Source organism: Ixodes scapularis, unplaced genomic scaffold (assembly GCF_016920785.2).
Source record: "Ixodes scapularis isolate PalLabHiFi unplaced genomic scaffold, ASM1692078v2 PGA_scaffold0__279_contigs__length_252992795, whole genome shotgun sequence".
In the NCBI taxonomy this organism is placed as follows: domain Eukaryota; kingdom Metazoa; phylum Arthropoda; class Arachnida; order Ixodida; family Ixodidae; genus Ixodes; species Ixodes scapularis.
Window position 1 is genome coordinate 9,898,869 of NW_024609835.1, and position 16,760 is coordinate 9,915,628.

Sequence of the window (16,760 nt, forward strand, 5' to 3'; positions counted from 1 at the left end):
ATCAGCCAATTAGCCCAAACATACCTCTTAGCAAGCTCCATATGATCACCGTGGCAGGCATATCTAACAGCCTGGATTTCGTTCAAAGCAGAGCCCTTCGTTTTATTTATTCTGACTACTCCCCATCTGCTAGTAAAACAGGATTTCGGCAATCAGCTAACCTGGACACACTTTCTCACCGCCGCAGAGTGTCTCGTCTCTCTCTCTCTCTCTCTCCTCCATCAGATATTTTATCGCAACAATCATCTGAGACAATGTTTGCCTCATCGTACATTTCCTCGTTTCGAGAATTCTTGGAAGCTCCGTCCGATTTCAACATCAACCCTCATTCATCAAATGTCAACCTTATACCATTGGCAATTGACGACTGGAACGCACTCCATGGGTTGTGGACGCATACGTGGCGTCTGATAATGAGCAGAAAAAAGCTGAATATCAAAACGCGTCCCATAGCCCAAAAGACAAAGGCGGAAGTACGCATGAGGCAGTTTTTGGAATGGTCTTTACCTTCGGGGCTTACTTGTACTCCCTTCGCATAGCATATGGCTTCTGGAATGAGACCCTGAAGAAGCTGACTTTTACCTAAACGCTGGGCACTGGGGAAGCGAATGTCTTTTGGGGAAACGTAGGTGGTTACCCTCAAAAATTGAGCGAGTAGACAAGCGAGCTGATTTATGCTAGACATTTTTGAAATATCGGAGACGGCAGACGAACAAAAGGGACAAACACGAAAGTCTCAATTTGAGAAGTTTTATGTTTGTCCCCTTCTTTCGTCCGTCGTCTCCGGTATTTTTTTTTTATTTTTTTTAGGCTGTCACTTAAGTTTTCACGAGACTCTTTCTCAAGTTGTTTCATTGTACTGTAACTTCGTGATTTATATAGACTAACCCCCAAGATTCAGATGGATCCATCGTCGTACCTTTTCTTCCCCCTTCCCCTTCTCCCCAGTACAGAGTAGCCAACCAGAACCTACGTTCAGGTTAATCTCTCTGTCCTTCCTTAATAAACCCTTCTCTCTCACTCTCTCTCTGGTATTATCCCCAAAAAAAAAAAACTATTCCTTAGCCAAACGCCGGGCCCCGAAGGAGCGGCTCCCTCTTAGCAAAACGTAGGCCGGCACTGATGTGTCTTAAAATAGGGGACACCAACTCTTCGGGTACCGCGAGAAGCCTGGGGCGTCGCACCGAGCATGCGCAATGCGACGCCCGAAGCTGCTTGGGTTACCCAAAGCGATCCCTATCCCAAGTATGCCCGCTGAAGCTTCTAGGATGTGTCCTTTCCACGCAATTCCGTTGATCGGAGCCAGAATCGCTGCACTGGGATACGACGCAGTGTCACGGGGGAAGTCTCGGAGGTCGTTCACAGCCACCTGACGTTGGCGAGGTCGGGCAGCTCGTGGAGCGACATGGGGCAGCCAGCGTAGGCGAGGTCGCACTGGCCCAGGGTCCTGCCCTGCTTCGACGCCCTGTAGTACGAGCTCAGCTGCGTCGAGTTCGCCTGGCCTCGAGGAATCCTGCTCCCGGAGGGAAAAAGAAGCGCATCAGAACGCCGCGTGTGTCTCGTGGTACGCTGCGGCGACACAGAAACCTGTGTCGGCCTTTGTACTCTGAAACGAAATACCTGTGGTGTTTTTGTTTAATCGAATCGGGTAAATTTGAACGGCTACTGTTCGTCCGTTTGCTTTTGTTTCGACCCTTTATTAATTTTTTTTACTCGCTTCCTAATTACTATTTATATCGCATGTTTAGGTCGGTGCTTTGTGTGCGAATAATAGTTCGAATCGAATAGCGCAGCGTCATCCCTGGCTTCTCCACTGCTAAAAAAACTGGCCGTCTTGGATTTTCCTTGCATTGTCAAGGCTATGGATAACACTGCGCTTTTCGCTTCGAACCACTATTCGCACAACCCTATTTTATAGTGTTTCTTGTATAGCGCCTCTTCGCAAACATTTTAGTTTAATATTATAAGAGTGCTTTCTGTATGGAGTATATTTCTATATTACGTAAATTTCTTCATTCATGTTCTGGTTATACAGGGTGTCATTTTAGCTGCATCATATTTCTAAGAAAATAATAGTTAATTGCATTAGGACACTCTTATATTTGGGATTAGCTTACCCGACTTGGCGATCTTTAGAAGCAAGGTTGTTTGCGCAAGTAGGCTCTAATTAACGAAGATACCTTAATTAACTTCTTAATTATGGGCTTTAGAGGGCATTTTGCAATTTCGAATTTGATGTCCATGCAGCCTCCAAGCTGTATGCTCCAACCGCAAGCTGTAATATACATGTAAGCATTTGGGCGCTACCGGCCAAATTAGTCTAGTTCCGCAGGCTTCCTCAAACCGACACTAATGTAGAAGAGAGCGACAGTGATGTCGCTATCTCCGTCCTCGCGTAGCGTCACAGCAACGACGTCACCTGCGATGCGGGCGCCCCCGCCGGCACTATCGCACTGTTCATATATCGTTGTTGTTGTGCTTTTTCTTGCTTTTCTTTTTTTTTTTTTACGTAGAACTACGTCTTTCTCTGCGCTTGGAAGGGGGTGCGAAGTTGAGAAATCGATGGTCACGAAAACTTGGTCACGGAAGTGATGTCACGCACGTCAAGATATATGAGCCGTTCAAGCAGCGCCAAAACGTTCATCGTCACGGCATTCATTGCGCGTGTGGTATCACCGCACAAACCAATCGCGCAGAGAAAAAAAGGGGCGCATTCCCAGTGATAACTAGGATTCTGTGTTTTTCGGAGTTTATTCTTCGTGAAATTCAAACGGTGTTTTTCAGAGTTTATTGTTTTCCGAAAATTCGGAGTTTATAGGAGTTTATTTTTGTTTGATTCCAAAACCTGCGAAATTCGGAGCATAATTTCGCAGTGTTTTCTATGAAAAATAATAAATAAATAATATCCGGGTGTAAACGTATGCTTGATGAAGAAAAATAAAACGCGCTTATATCCTTTAATATTTCTTCAGCTGAATTCTGTGTTGGTGCCACTGCAATTGGCAATACTAATTTGTCCCACGGCAAAAGTTGCACACATATGTGGCTTCGATAAACGTCAATACCTTAAAAATAAACTCCCGGAGGTAGCTGCTGGGAAGCCCGTATTCATCCCATCCTATTCCATGCTACCCCACGGCCACGCGAGGTGGAGTGGTAAAGGATCTAACAGGGAAGTTTCCACTTCCCCTCTTCCAAATTTATGAAATCTCTATGGTCCATAACTGTTACAAAAACAGAACCACTCCTTTCTTTTAAAACACAAATAGTATCGCCCAAACTGTCGTGATAATTCGGATTGACCACACAGAGAGAGACAGAACAGCACCAGCGAGCTGGGTTAAGCACGCGCCCCCAACTGGCTGCCCCCTCTCGGGGTTTTATTGAAACGCATAAACCTGATTATTACCACATCCTCCTTTCTCTACAATGGGCTTGAAACTAGTTTCTGAATCTCTGCGGCCGAATGATTCGTCGCCCAGCTCTAGTGAGAGTGTAGGGCTCCTCTTCCCTTGTGCCGGAGTCGACGACAGATTCTTCCGGAGCGAGAGCCGGAGCTGGACCTCCCTCTGGATCAAGTACCTGTTCCGATGTCGGAGTAGATTTTTCCGGACCGAGAGCCATAGGTGGACCTCCCTCTGGGTCGAGTACCTGTTCCGATGTCGGTTCTTTGTCCTTAACGCACGGGGTCTGGACATTCTCGCCTGGATTGATCACTTGTTCGCATATCGTTTCTTCGTCTCCATTGTATCCGGTTTGAGCACTCTTTCTCGGTGTTTGTGCTGGGACTAAATGGTAGGTATTCCGGACGAGTTGTCTAGACGGTGTCTCCACCACGAAGGATCTAGGGTTGTTCGTTTTCCTCACAATCTGCCCCGGCGTGCCAGGGTCTCTGACCCAAACAGAGCCACTGATGGACGGCTCCTTGTGGCAGCTTACTCCGTGCCGTTGATTGTATCCTTGGGCCTGCCTTCTTTTCTCTTCCTTATCTTTTCTTCGGAAATCCGCGTGGTTTGGCATTTTAGGGGTTAACATGGATGGCAACATGGGCAAAGTTGTACGTAGTTGCCGTCCCATGAGTAGTTGAGTTGGACTATATCCGCAGGGGCCTGGTGTAGTTCTGTAGATCAAAAGTGCCAGCTCTGGGTCTTCGGCCTTTTTCAGGATGTCTTTGGCAACTTTTACCATGCGTTCTGCTTCCCCGTTACTCTTGGGATAGTGTGGGCTGCTTTTTATGTGGCGAATCTGGTACTTTCTTGTGAATTCGTCAAAACTCTTGGACGCGAACTGCGGTCCGTTGTCTGACCTGAAGACCTCCGGTATCCCATGGCGGGCAAACACAGACTTTAGGTCCGCCACAATCGCTTCCGATGTTGTTTGCTTCAGCAGACACACTTCTATAAATCTGGAGTAGTAATCTACAACTACAAGGTAGTGCTTGCCGTTCAATTCAAAGAGGTCGGCTGCAACACGTTGCCATGGATAGTCGGGGAGCTCCGATGCTATCATAGGTTCCACTTTTGGGATGCGCTCTTGGATGCAGCTTGTGCAGTTGGTAACCACTTCTTGCAACTGAGTGCTGAGTCCTGGCCACCACACTGACATTCTTGCTCGTTCTCTGCACTTGGACACTCCTTGGTGCCCTGCATGTAATTGGCACAGCACTTTCTCTCTCAATAACTTCGGGATTACTATCCGATTGTCTTTCACGAGGAGATCGCTCTGTACCGTGAGGCTGTCTTTATTCCTGAAGTAAGGAGCAATCTCAGGTGGGATGTCCGTCTTGTGGGGCCAGCCCTTTGCACAGTACTCTCTTAACTTGCAACATACAGGATCTTGACTCTGAGCAGTGCGTATTTCGTCCAGATAGTGACTCGTAGCTGGCAGGAAGCTTGTCACAAGCTGGACGTACGCCTCTAACTCCTCTTCCATCTTCTCAGGGGGCTCTACTGGGGATCTCGAGAGAGCATCTGCCGTCCATAAATCCTTCCCGGGTACATGTTCTATGGAGTAGCAGAAACGCATGAGTCTGAGCTTGAACCTCTGGATTCTTGCAGGAATGGTATTCAACTCTCGGTCACCCAATAACGCAATTAGGGGTTTGTGGTCCGTTTGCACATGAAACTTGGTTCCTATCAGGAACTTTTCAAAGCGTTCGCATGCCCAAGTGACCGCATAAGCCTCCTTTTCTATTTGCGCGTACCTTCCTTCCGTCTCACTCAGTCCTTTGGATGCAAAAGCGACCGGGCTCACCAGTCCTTGTCGATCCTTCTGCAACAGCACTGCGCCTAGCCCATACGCCGAGGCGTCTGCCGACACTATCAGCTGCTGTCGGGGATCATAGAGTGTCAGCGTTGTAGCTTCCGTGATGTCTCGCTTCACCTGGTCGAATGCTCCTTGCTGCTGGGCGTCCCAGTTCCATTCTGCGTCCTTTCTGAGAAGATCTCGAATGGGTTTTAGCTTCTCCGACAAGTTGGGTATAAACCGTCCAACCTGGTTAGCCATGCCGATAAACTGACGAACTTTAGTAACGGTGTCCGGTGCCCGGAAGTCCATGATTGCCTTCACTCTTTCGGGGTCTGGCTGGATCCCTTCCGCACTCAGGATGTGTCCCAAGAACTTCAAAGATGTTTTTGCGAACTCGCACTTGTCGTTAAGTGTGATTCCCGCAGCATTCAGTCTCGAAAGGACCTCCTCCAGCCTCTCGTCGTGTTCTTTGAGATCTCTTCCCGTTATCAAAATGTCATCCATGTGACACAACACTCCAGGTATCGCCTCAAGAACTTGATTCATACGTCTTTGGAAGTGCTCAGGCGCCGAGGAGATGCCAAAGGGGAGCCTTTGGAAACAGAACCTGCCAAAAGGGGTTATAAAAGTTGTGAGCAGCTGTGAGTCTTCAGCTAATTTCACTTGCCAGAAACCCGCTTTGGCATCCAACTTCGAAAAAACCTTAGCGCCAGCGAGACGCCCCAGTGTTTCTTCTACCGACGGGAGCACAAGCTTCTCCCTTTCGATGCACTTGTTCAGGTTTGTCAGGTCAACACAAATCCTGACTTCCCCACTTGATTTGGGGATCACCACCATAGCTGAGCACCAGGGAGTCGGCTCTACGACTTTCCTAATAATGCCGTCTTTCTCCATCTCCGTCAGCTGAGCCTTGACCTTATCCAACAAAGCCAAGGGCACTCTCCGTGACGTGTTTACTGACACTGGGCTTGCACCTGCCTCGAGCTTGATGAGGTAGTCACCTTTCATTTCCCCGAGACCCTTGAACATTCCTGGGAACTTTTCTTTGTACTTGGCACCTGGGTCTGCTGTAACCGCTTGCAGCAGCTGTACAATCTTTAGACCCGTACTCGCCCGACGGCCCAGCAGAGGTTCTTCCAGCCCTTGGATAACATACATCTCATCTCGGACGCTGTTGTTTCCACAGCTTAGGGTGGCTTGAACCTTTCCCAACACCTCCAGTGGCTGTCCGCCGGCACCGTAGAGTTTCACTGCAGTGGGTCGTACTGCACTCACATCTCTAACAGCCCTCAGTGGCACCGCATTTACATCTGCCCCGGTGTCAATCTTGAAAGTGATTGGCTTTCCATTGACGCTGAGCTCTTTTCTCCATGCTGATGCACTGCTACCCTCCTTGAGTGCGCCCAGTGACCATCTTTCCAGTAAAGGTTCATTCTTTTCTGTGGTGACTTCACGTAGAGTTTTCTTGTAGCACATCTTTTGCCAGTGGCCTTTCTTGCCACATGAGTGACATTTGGACGTGGATGCTGGGCAGTTGCTCTTTTCATGAAAGCTTTGTCCGCCGCACTTCCCGCAACCGTGTAGCGGGCTCTTCCACCCCGCAGTCTCGTTTGTTTGGTCTCCGGAACTGGAGCGGCCTTTACTCGACGTTTTCCGGAGGGCGTCGACAGACAGTTCTTCTGCTGGGTTCTCCTGGCGCACGACAGCCTGCTGCCTTCGTACGGCTTCCTTTTGTCTCGCCTTTTGTAACGCCTTCTCCAGGGTGAGTTCGGGATCAGTTTGTAACCTCTCTGACAGCTTCCCGTCCTGTAAGCCGACCACCAGGCGGTCGCGCACCAATTCTTCTTTGAGCGCTCCGTACCCGCAGTGGGCCACCAGTCTGTGTAGGGCCGTTACGAAGGCCTCGACGGTCTCGCCAGGTTCTTGCTTGCGTTGATGAAACCTCGCTCGCTCGTAAATAACGTTTCTTTTTCCGATGCAATGATTTTGGAATACTTCCAGCACCTTTTCGAAGTCCACTTTGTCTTCTTCCGTCAGCGTTGCTGCGGCGAGTATGTCCTCGGCATCTCCCCCTAGGCAGTAGATTAGAGCGTCTACTTGAGCTGCTCCTTCTTCCTCCATGAGTCGCGAGACCCTTCTGTACCTGAGGAAACGACTGGACCAGGCCGTCCACTCCTCTGGGCGTTGAAAATCGAACGCCGTCGGTGGCGCGAAACCGAAGGCTGGCCTGGTTTCCCGATGCTCGCCCGCCGCCATCTTGACCGGTTGCGGTTAAGTGTTCGCAGCTAGGCTTAGCTCTTTGCCTCTGACGTACCCGGACTTCCCGACCGTTTTCTTTCTTCCCAGTCGGACGCCTCCTCCGCTGTGACCGCCGCTCGTCACGCCTGCCCTTTTCACTGCTGTGGCCGCTCGCACCCCACTTCTGACACCATGTCGTGATAATTCGGATTGACCACACAGAGAGAGACAGAACAGCACCAGCGAGCTGGGTTAAGCACGCGCCCCCAACTGGCTGCCCCCTCTCGGGGTTTTATTGAAACGCATAAACCTGATTATTACCACACAAACTGGAAACCGATGCAGAGGCTTTTGTCGCGACCCGAAAGTACAATGACATGTCGTCCTGAACCTTGACGAGCCAGTCAAGGTTTGGGACGACTTTTGTCAGTGATCCGAGATTTGAAAGATAACTGTGATGGCATTTTTCCGGGACCATTGACCCTGTGCGCTGATCAAACAACTGTAAGATACCGTCTTTATTTAGTGTATTTGGCCGGGGGGAGGGGATTCGCACATTAAAATTCGGAGATTATCGGATAAATACGAATTGACCGAAATTTTACCGGCGGGTGCTTTTCGGAGTTTTTCGGATTTATCCGAAAACACGGAACCCTAGCTGATAACCGGTGATAGCCCCAATGGATGCCGTGACGATGCACACTTCTGGGGCTCTAAACCCGTCAAACACAATGCTAATTGGCCGAAGTTCACGGAGCGCGCTGATTGGACTCTCAGGACGATGACTCTGCGCTTTTGTCGCCGGCGTCCAATCGGCGCGCTCTGCGAACTTTCGGCTCCAAGTTTGCGTTTGACGCGTTTAGAGCCCCTGGCTTGACTGGCTCCATCGAATCGCCGGCTGCGGTCGCACTTCATAGACCTTTTCTGTGTACTCTCGTCTGCATAGACCTTTTCGCCGCATAGACCTTTTCTGTGTACTCTCGTCTGCAGCCAGCATATCCGGTATGGGCGACGAAAAAATATTAAAACGTTCCAACCTGCAAATAGTGAAAAAATAGAGGGGAGACAAAAGGAGAATGGGTGACGGTTACGCTTATTTCTTAAATGCATTCTATTGGCGTCGCGACGCCAAAATAATATTTTCGCCCATACTGGAAGTGACAACAATTCAAGATGGCGGCGCCCTTGAAGAAAGGGTCTAAATGTCCCATTACGCGAAAGGGCGTCAGTGTTGTGCCCTAAAGATGACCATAAAAATACGTCATCAAGCACGCGCCGCTCGAGGCCAAAGCGGATGCGCCTCAAAAATAAAACCCAAAGAAAAGCACAGAAACGCATAGGCGTCGTCACGGCTTCCCTGAAGCTGCAGGCGGGCTGCACCGCGACTACGCGCCGTTCCAGGTCAAAGCGGACGGACCTCAGAAATAAAACGCAAAGAAAAGCACAGCAACACAGATGCTTCGTAACGGAAGCTGTGAAGCCGGCGGGGACGCCGCGTCCGCCGGATATAATGCCTTTCGCATCCCTACACGTAAGCAATCTTATATGTCTTCGGCGTGTTTCTTTTTTTCAGAATAGCGCATCCGAATTTAGCAAGTTCCATTTTTTTTTGTATGACGTAGATTGAATTGCGTTTTTCGCCGCGCGTGGAAGAGGGTGTTACGAATCGATGCGACGGAAACTTGGTCACGGAAGTGGCGTCTCCCCCCAGTGACGTCGGGTCCCCTTGGCGTCAATTGATGTCACGTGGCCTGACGTCACCTGATCTACACACCAATCCAGTTTCCCAGCTAAATTCGGCGAGGAAATTGATGTCACGTCATCTCACGTCGAGTGAACTATACGCAAAGTTAGTTACTCCGTTAAATTTAGCGGGAAAATTGATGTTACGTGATCTAAGCACCAGTTATGTTTCCCCGCTAAATTGATGTCACGTGAGCTGACATCACGTGACCTTTACACCACTTTATTTTCACCGCCCTTCCTCCTGCTGCCGCTAGGACGGACCTCACCCATTGAACGACATGTTTTCGCTCACTAATTTTTCCCGCTACATTTGTTGGGAAAATTGATGTCATGTGACGTGACGTCGCGTGACCTATACAACAATACAGTTTCCCCGCTAAATTTGGCGGCAAAATTGATGTCACGTGACTTGACGTCACGCGATATATAGACCAACCCAGTCTCCCCGCTTAAATTTGCGAGGAAATATGTCACGTGACCTGACGACATCTGAACTACGCGAACATTTAGTTTCCCCGCTAAATTTAGGGGGTCACGTGATATCAAAATTTCCGCCAAATTTAAGGGGGAAACTGAATTGGTGTATGGGCTAAGTTATGTCAAATCAGGGCCTCTCATATATCAGCTTTCCCATTTCTTGTGCCACGGCACCCACACGTATGTACAGATGCAACGGAAAAAGAGTAGCACAAGTGAGCGATCACCGGAGCGGCAAAATCGCGATACGCGGCGCTATTGCTTCCGATCGCGCCGATAGCGAGAGTGCCAGTCACGTTCCATATCTCAACGCGGGGGCGGCCGGCAGAAAATTGAGGGATAATATAGCTTTCAATATCCGGGTTTAGGATAAGCTGCTTTCTGATAGCCACCCCCGCGTTAAGACATGGAACGTGACTGGCACTCTCGCTATCGGCGCGCTCGGGAACAATAGCGCCGCGTATCGCGATTTTGCCGCTCCGGTCATCGATCACTTGTGTTATTCTTTTTCCGTTGCAGCTGTACAGCGATTTATGCAGCATAGTACACCTATGCACTACCATTTTTTCTTAATATCGGTGTCAATTGTAAGTCTTGGCACCCGCTGTCGGCGCTGACTGTGCTGTGTCTTCTAAAATAAAAGGTGCGGTTGACGCAGCGTTCATCGATTCCTAACGCCATTTGCACACTTTTGCAGAACAGCTTTTGTCATATCGATAAAAGGTAGGGGTCGCAGCGCCTGCGGGATGACACGCCGACGGCAGACGCCAGAATTTACAACTTGCACCTAAAGCAAAAAAGAAAAGATAAACCTACTGCGACAGTGCCGGCGGGGGTTCCCGCATCACGGGTGACGTCGTTACTATTACGCTACGCGATGGCGGAGATAGTGACGTCACTGCCGCTCTCTTCTACGTTAGTTTCGGTTTGAGGAAGCCTGCGGAGCTAAAATAATTTCGCTCCTCAGGCTTCCTAAATGCCTCCGCAGGGCCTAAATATCTCAGAGAGAGGTGCACCGCTTTTGGCGGGCTACAATGGAAGCCTCATATCAATATTTTCGGCATGGCGAAACAATAAAAATGCACTGGCGACAGAAAAAAAAAATTATCTTTTTTACAGTTTGCGCAAGAAAGTCTAGAAGACTGTAGCAGAATATTTAAAAAAAAAAGTTTTATATACAGTTTTTACACAACCTGCCAGTGATCGCCACCAGGGTTGTAAAGTACCTAAGTACAAGTAACTGGAAATGGGTATCTAGGTACTTTCGTTGTACCTGAGGTACAAACCTAGGTGCTTTCATTTCTCGGTATATGAATATGTATCTTAGGTACACTTTCCAGAAACTTGTAACTAAGTGAAGTTACTTTTTACAGATACTTTTCTATTCACGGTGTTTAAAAGGTAGAGACTGTAAATCTTGAAGCATTAACACACTACCGTGTGCCGTGATTAATGTTCTGTTGGGCATGACCTGCGATTACAGACTTGGGAAGTAATCCGTTACTTTTTAAGTGATTTTGTAATAGCCACGTTACTTCTTTTCAGAAGTAATTTGTAATGTAATTTCGTGACAAAATATTGGTAACAAAATTACTTTAATTACGCGTTACTTTTTAAAAAAATATGAGCATAATGGGTGTATCTCAAAACGTCCCATTCGCATTTGAACCTTGCACATTTCGACCCATTCTCATTTGGTCCTTCTCGTTTGAACCTTCTCATAAGATCCGAATCGTGTTTTTCGCAACTGGACCCATTCTCATTTCACCCGTTCGCGCTACGACCGAATGGCACTAGTTCGGCATGCTTCTGACGTCGTTATGCCTTCGCGGCTTTGTTGATGTGCCTTACCTTGCTTGGACCCCCAACATACCATCAGATATGTGTTATGTGTAGAGGTACGCACTGGAGAATCGTATATTGACGCCTGCTTCCCTTCCTCTAAGCAAATGAGAAAAAAAAGCGATGAACATTTAATTTGGGAACTTTGTTTGAACAGAGATAGCATACATAATACCAGTGGTTCTCAACCATTGATGTTTTGCGGAGCCCTTGTAGAAAGGCGTAGATGATGGAGGACCCCGTTCGGGGTGAGGGGAATAGAAAGGTATAGGTTATCATGATAATGATTTAATAAATGGATATAATTAATAGCTAGTGTGAAATAGACTTATCTCATTGACATACATACGAGAGTACTCTCCCGAAAATTAGAACGTTTCTTCTCAACGTGAAGAAAGGCAACTAATATTGCCGTGCCTGACTGATGAGACAGGGCTTCGCAGACCCCTAGGATGCGTTCGCAGACCCCCTTTTGGGGACCACTGCATTGTAGAAGTGGTGGCGTTGTCCCAAGTCGAGAGACCTCAAACAACGTGACATTTCAGAATATGATCTGGCTGCGATAAATAGTTGGTCTGTTTTATTGTCAGCTGGTAGCTTTTCACGACGATCTCGACGCGCTGCTAAAATCCTTAGCAGGGAGAGTATGCCTGTAGCGTGGCACACACACACACAAATTATATCAATGTATTTATTAATATTATCCTAAAAACAATTTTGGTATAGAAAGAGTCAAGTGCGACAGGTCAAAGCGAGATATTTTTGAGAAAGGCTGTTTTGAAAAAGGCCAGGTGAAGAGGGCGAAACGAGAACGGGCCCAAATGAGGAGGGTTGGAATGCGAAGGACGAAACGGGAAAGGACCAAATGCGACAGGTCCAAGAGAGGAGATATTTTTGAGAATGGTTGTTTTGAGAAGGGCCAAGTGAGAAAGTCGAAAAGAGAACGGGCTCAAATGATAATCACCCGATCATAATACAGTACCTGGAGCAATACGAGCATAACATTTAAAAGCATAACGAGAGCAAGTTAAAAGAAAATAGAAGATATCAAGAAGGATAGCCAAAAAAAAACAACACGATTTTGTTATATGACCGGTTACTAAAACACATAGAAAAACGGCTAAAGTATGTACAAATGTACGAAAGACAAAGATTAAGTAAGACAACGCCGAGTAGGTTGTCCGTGGCCTTCCCAAAGTTGGCTTTGATTTCTCTGACCGTCGCCGTCGCCTCCTTGGCCATCCCTTAATGAGGTGTTCAAAATTCAAGGCATTAAGGAGAATGGAAATCTAGAGTTTCAGTGCATACTTTGCTGACCAAAACGCACACATTGACATCTGCAAGAACAACAAACTCTAATCTACAGAAACATATCAAGGTAAGCTGGGACACCTGCATTCTGCATTGGCTATACATTGTAACGTTAGAACCAAGTTTTTCTTTTCTCGTGAATAACAGGCGAAACGCCCGAGCCAAAGGGAGCTTTCGTAGATCGCTTCTTTAGCTCCGAATCTCGTAGCGGAGGTAGACGCTGCAACTGAGCATGAGCACCGCTAGCTTTGTCTGATCAATTCCAGGGATCATTTCCAGACGCCGTAAGCTAGCGGGGGGGGGGGGGGGGGGGGGCGGGGGGGGGGCAGCTTTTGGGGCCTTGGCAGCCTACAGGCGAACTAAGTGCACCTACGCGCTTTCCCTTAGATACAATATTTTATTTTTAACAAGGACTACCACAGCACGGGCGTATGAAAAATTAAAAGTAGTGTTGATGAATATTTTTTTCTTAAATATCAAAAATGTTTCTATTGCTTTTCTGGATAAGTGTACGGAAAAAGGAACGTGAAAGTAATTTGTAACGCAACGAGTAAAGTAATCCGTTAGTTTTCAGCGAAAGTAATTTGTAACGGAAATCCATTACGTTTGAGGCTCAATAATTTGTAATTGTCAAGCATTTCATTTTTCAAGTAACGAGCACAAGTCTGACTTCATCGAACGGCGTTTAAGCGAACGAAGCCTCGCCCATGATGTTTCATCGAACTACACTTTAGCGAATGGTTAGTGTTCATTTGATCGAACGGTGGATTAGCGATGCCGCTCCAGTGACACCAATTTATCGAATCGCTTCTGAGCTCTGTTCGCAGAAGCTTCCTTCATCTCAAATTGAAATCGACTTTCATTACGTGCTTGAAGCTCCTCTGATGTGAGCTTTTCTGTTGATGTGCGCAGTTTCTGTTGAAGTCTGTGTATCTGGAAAAGTAGCGCATTCTCATCCCTCCTCCCCCAAACAACCCCCCCCCCCCCCCCCTTCTTTACAACCCGTCTAACCTCCGGGTTGCGACCGGAGGCGCCCTCTGGAAGTTCGCAAGCGTCTCGACGTCTCGGCCTCCTGGAGTGGCGCGATGGCGGTCGTGTGGACCTTTTTCGTCTTATAAGTGTGGCAATGAATTCATTTAGAGCCCGCATTCGCATCCAACCGCCTTGAAAGCCGCTCGAGATCCGTTCGTCCGACCGTGGATCCCAAAAGTGCTTTGGATAATCGTCCCAATCGTCCCAACCGACTTGCATTATCGGTCAGCGTCTCGGGGGTACCTGTCCGCCCCATCGGCTTCACAGGGATCGCCAATTCTTTTTATTTATCCTATCCAATCGCCAAATTGCAATCATATTCTCCACGATTTCAGATGATTCACTACTCATTTTTATTGCGTGGAGAGAAAGCATACTCGTGCATGCTTGTCTCACTGGCTTCGCTCGCACTTCTGTTGAAACGGGGTAGAGATGCATCCACATGCTCGCGTCAGCAGCCGCGAGAGCGTTGCAAGCTTATGGACTTTATGCGAAACAAAGCATGGTACGGAAGCACGTTCGCCAAACTTGACGAGCGAGCGTACTCTGCACCTCCGCAAGCACCCGTAAGTGGGAGCGACGCCGATGCTCCAAGCACGAGCACGAGCAGGTCCGCAACTCGTTTTTGTGTGAAATCCTCAGTAAAAACAGCTTTACTTCCTATATATTCTGACAAATTTGGGGAAAATGAATAAGGAAAGTATCTTTGACGTAACTGTACCTGGACCTAGGTACATTTTTAAGCGAGTATCTAGGTACGTACCTAGGTACCTTTTCGTATGAGTAACTGTAAGTGTATCTTAGGTACATTTTTTGAAGTAACTTTTACACCTCTGATCGCCACACACTTCGCAGTCCACTACACCAAAAGTTCCCCTCCTCCAAGTACCACTTTGTCATGGTTCTTTTGACTTGTCTTTGTTGTGGTAATGCACGAAATACAGTCCCCGCAATGGTCGCATGTAGGTATAGAGAACATAAAAAGCACCTTTATTTTAATTTATTTCAGTGCCCTCAGGGCCCGAGGGCATTACAGACGGGAGGGGCAAGTAACAAAACATAACGCAAAAATTAGAATAAATATAAAAACTTAACGAGAGAAAAACCAGTCAGGGTACCTGCTGACAAAAATGGCTGGTTATTGCAGTTCGAAAAGTATCAATTCATTATATAGATACTAAAGACGCGGGAAGGTGTTTCTACTCCGATGACGACTTGGGAATAAAAGAGTCGAGGGAGGCGGAGGTGCGACAGTGGGGAATACCAACTTTATACTATGGATCAAGGCGAAAGGAGATGTGCGGGGAAGGGAGAATAAGTTTTCTTGTAGAGTAGGAATAGAGTAGTACATTTTATGAAGAAGCGATAGACGAGATACTTGACGGCAGAGAAAGAAGGAGCAGAGATAAGTTAGATTTCGTGGATGACACACTGGCTGAACGATGATAATTACAAAAGATAAAACTGCGCGCCACGGTTCTGAATGGCTTCAACGTTAGATACCCGAGCGTGGTGTGACCGGGATCCCAGATTGCTGCTGCGTACTCCCAATGTAGAGCGTACCAGGCTTTTGAATAAAAGTAATTTCAGTGACATTAGTGCTAAAGCAAAATTCCGTTTTAAGTAACCGAGCATGAGGAGTTAGCTTTAGCGGTGATATGATGAATGTAAACGTGTTAATGCAACGCGAGTGCAAAAAGACACAATTAAGCCAGGGTCAGACTCAGGGCCGTACCCAGAAGAAAACTTCGGGGGGGGGAGGGGGGGGGGGGGGGGTGTTTCGGGGACAACGGCGGCCATTTTGTCTTATTTTCGCTCTATGAATCATGTGCATCGGTGGCATATAATGGAGAGTTATAGCAAACCGAAGAACCGGTCCCGGTTTGGGTTACCCGGTAAGCCGACCGGTGCCACTGCGCGTGCGCAGAGGTGGAGATTAAAATCGGCCGGCTGCAAGTGCACCGACCAGGGCCGTACCCAGAAAAAAATTTCGGGGGGGGGGGGGGGGGGGGGGTCGGAACCCCCTATCCCCCCCCCCCCCCCCCCCCTGGTTACGGCCCTGGACTCAGACTGCTGCTTATGCATCATACACAACAGAGTCTGCATAACAGATTCGAACGCGAGTCACCGCAAGATCTGTGCTTCGAATGCCGCATGGCAATATTTTCAAGAAGAGACTTGGCACGCGGCATTCGAACCCCGGTTATTGCAGTGACTCGTGTTTGCAGGCTCTCTTTTTGTAGGATGTATGAGCAGTTTGACCCTGGCTTTACATGGGACGACGTGTTTTTTTTTCCCCCAGGTCATCATGAGTCGGGGGCAACTTTCTGGGGCGATGCAGTCAAAGGTATGGGCGCAGCCTGCCCCCTCTCTTTTTCAGCAACTGATTGAAGCTAAGCATGCTTTCCAGCTCTCCTCCGTTATTGCCAGAGAAAGTTGAATCCGAGTAGTATGGATGGCACAAATTCTGCCGATCTTGGGTTTTTTTACAGCGGAAGCTGTATATGGGGGGGGGGGGGGGGGGGGGGGGGGGGGGGGGGGGGAGGGCTATGGCTTTTTCATTTTTGCATTTTTGGTATTCGTGTGCAAAAAACAAGTCATAAATTGCATGTAAGCGCGCTCTATTGTATGGAAATGCATATACGCCCGCCACATCGATAGCATTTTGATAAGGAAAGACGTCGAAACGTGTGATAAGGGAGATACATCCAAGAACAATGGGCCTTCTCCGCTAGAGCCCGGTGACGTCCCTGCTTTACACATATAAAGCAGCAACTTTGTATATGTAAAGCATTATATGCGTAAATTAAATTTAGCAAAGAATGTCACAAAGTTGCAATGGAACCTAATAGCGTATATCAGGCAAG

At 47.9% G+C, this 16,760-nt stretch overlaps 1 protein-coding gene across 1 annotated transcript in view; it reads right to left on the reverse strand.

The window, feature by feature from the left end:
- Positions 1 to 1,097: 1,097 nt before the first annotated feature.
- Positions 1,098 to 16,760, reverse strand: part of LOC121836097 — a 74,792-nt gene continuing 59,129 nt past the window's right edge. The window contains exon 2 of the mRNA XM_042290815.1: positions 1,098 to 1,513. Within this exon, the coding sequence (XP_042146749.1) occupies positions 1,360 to 1,513 (154 nt within the window). The 3' untranslated portion in view covers positions 1,098 to 1,359. The remainder of the gene's footprint in view (positions 1,514 to 16,760) is intronic.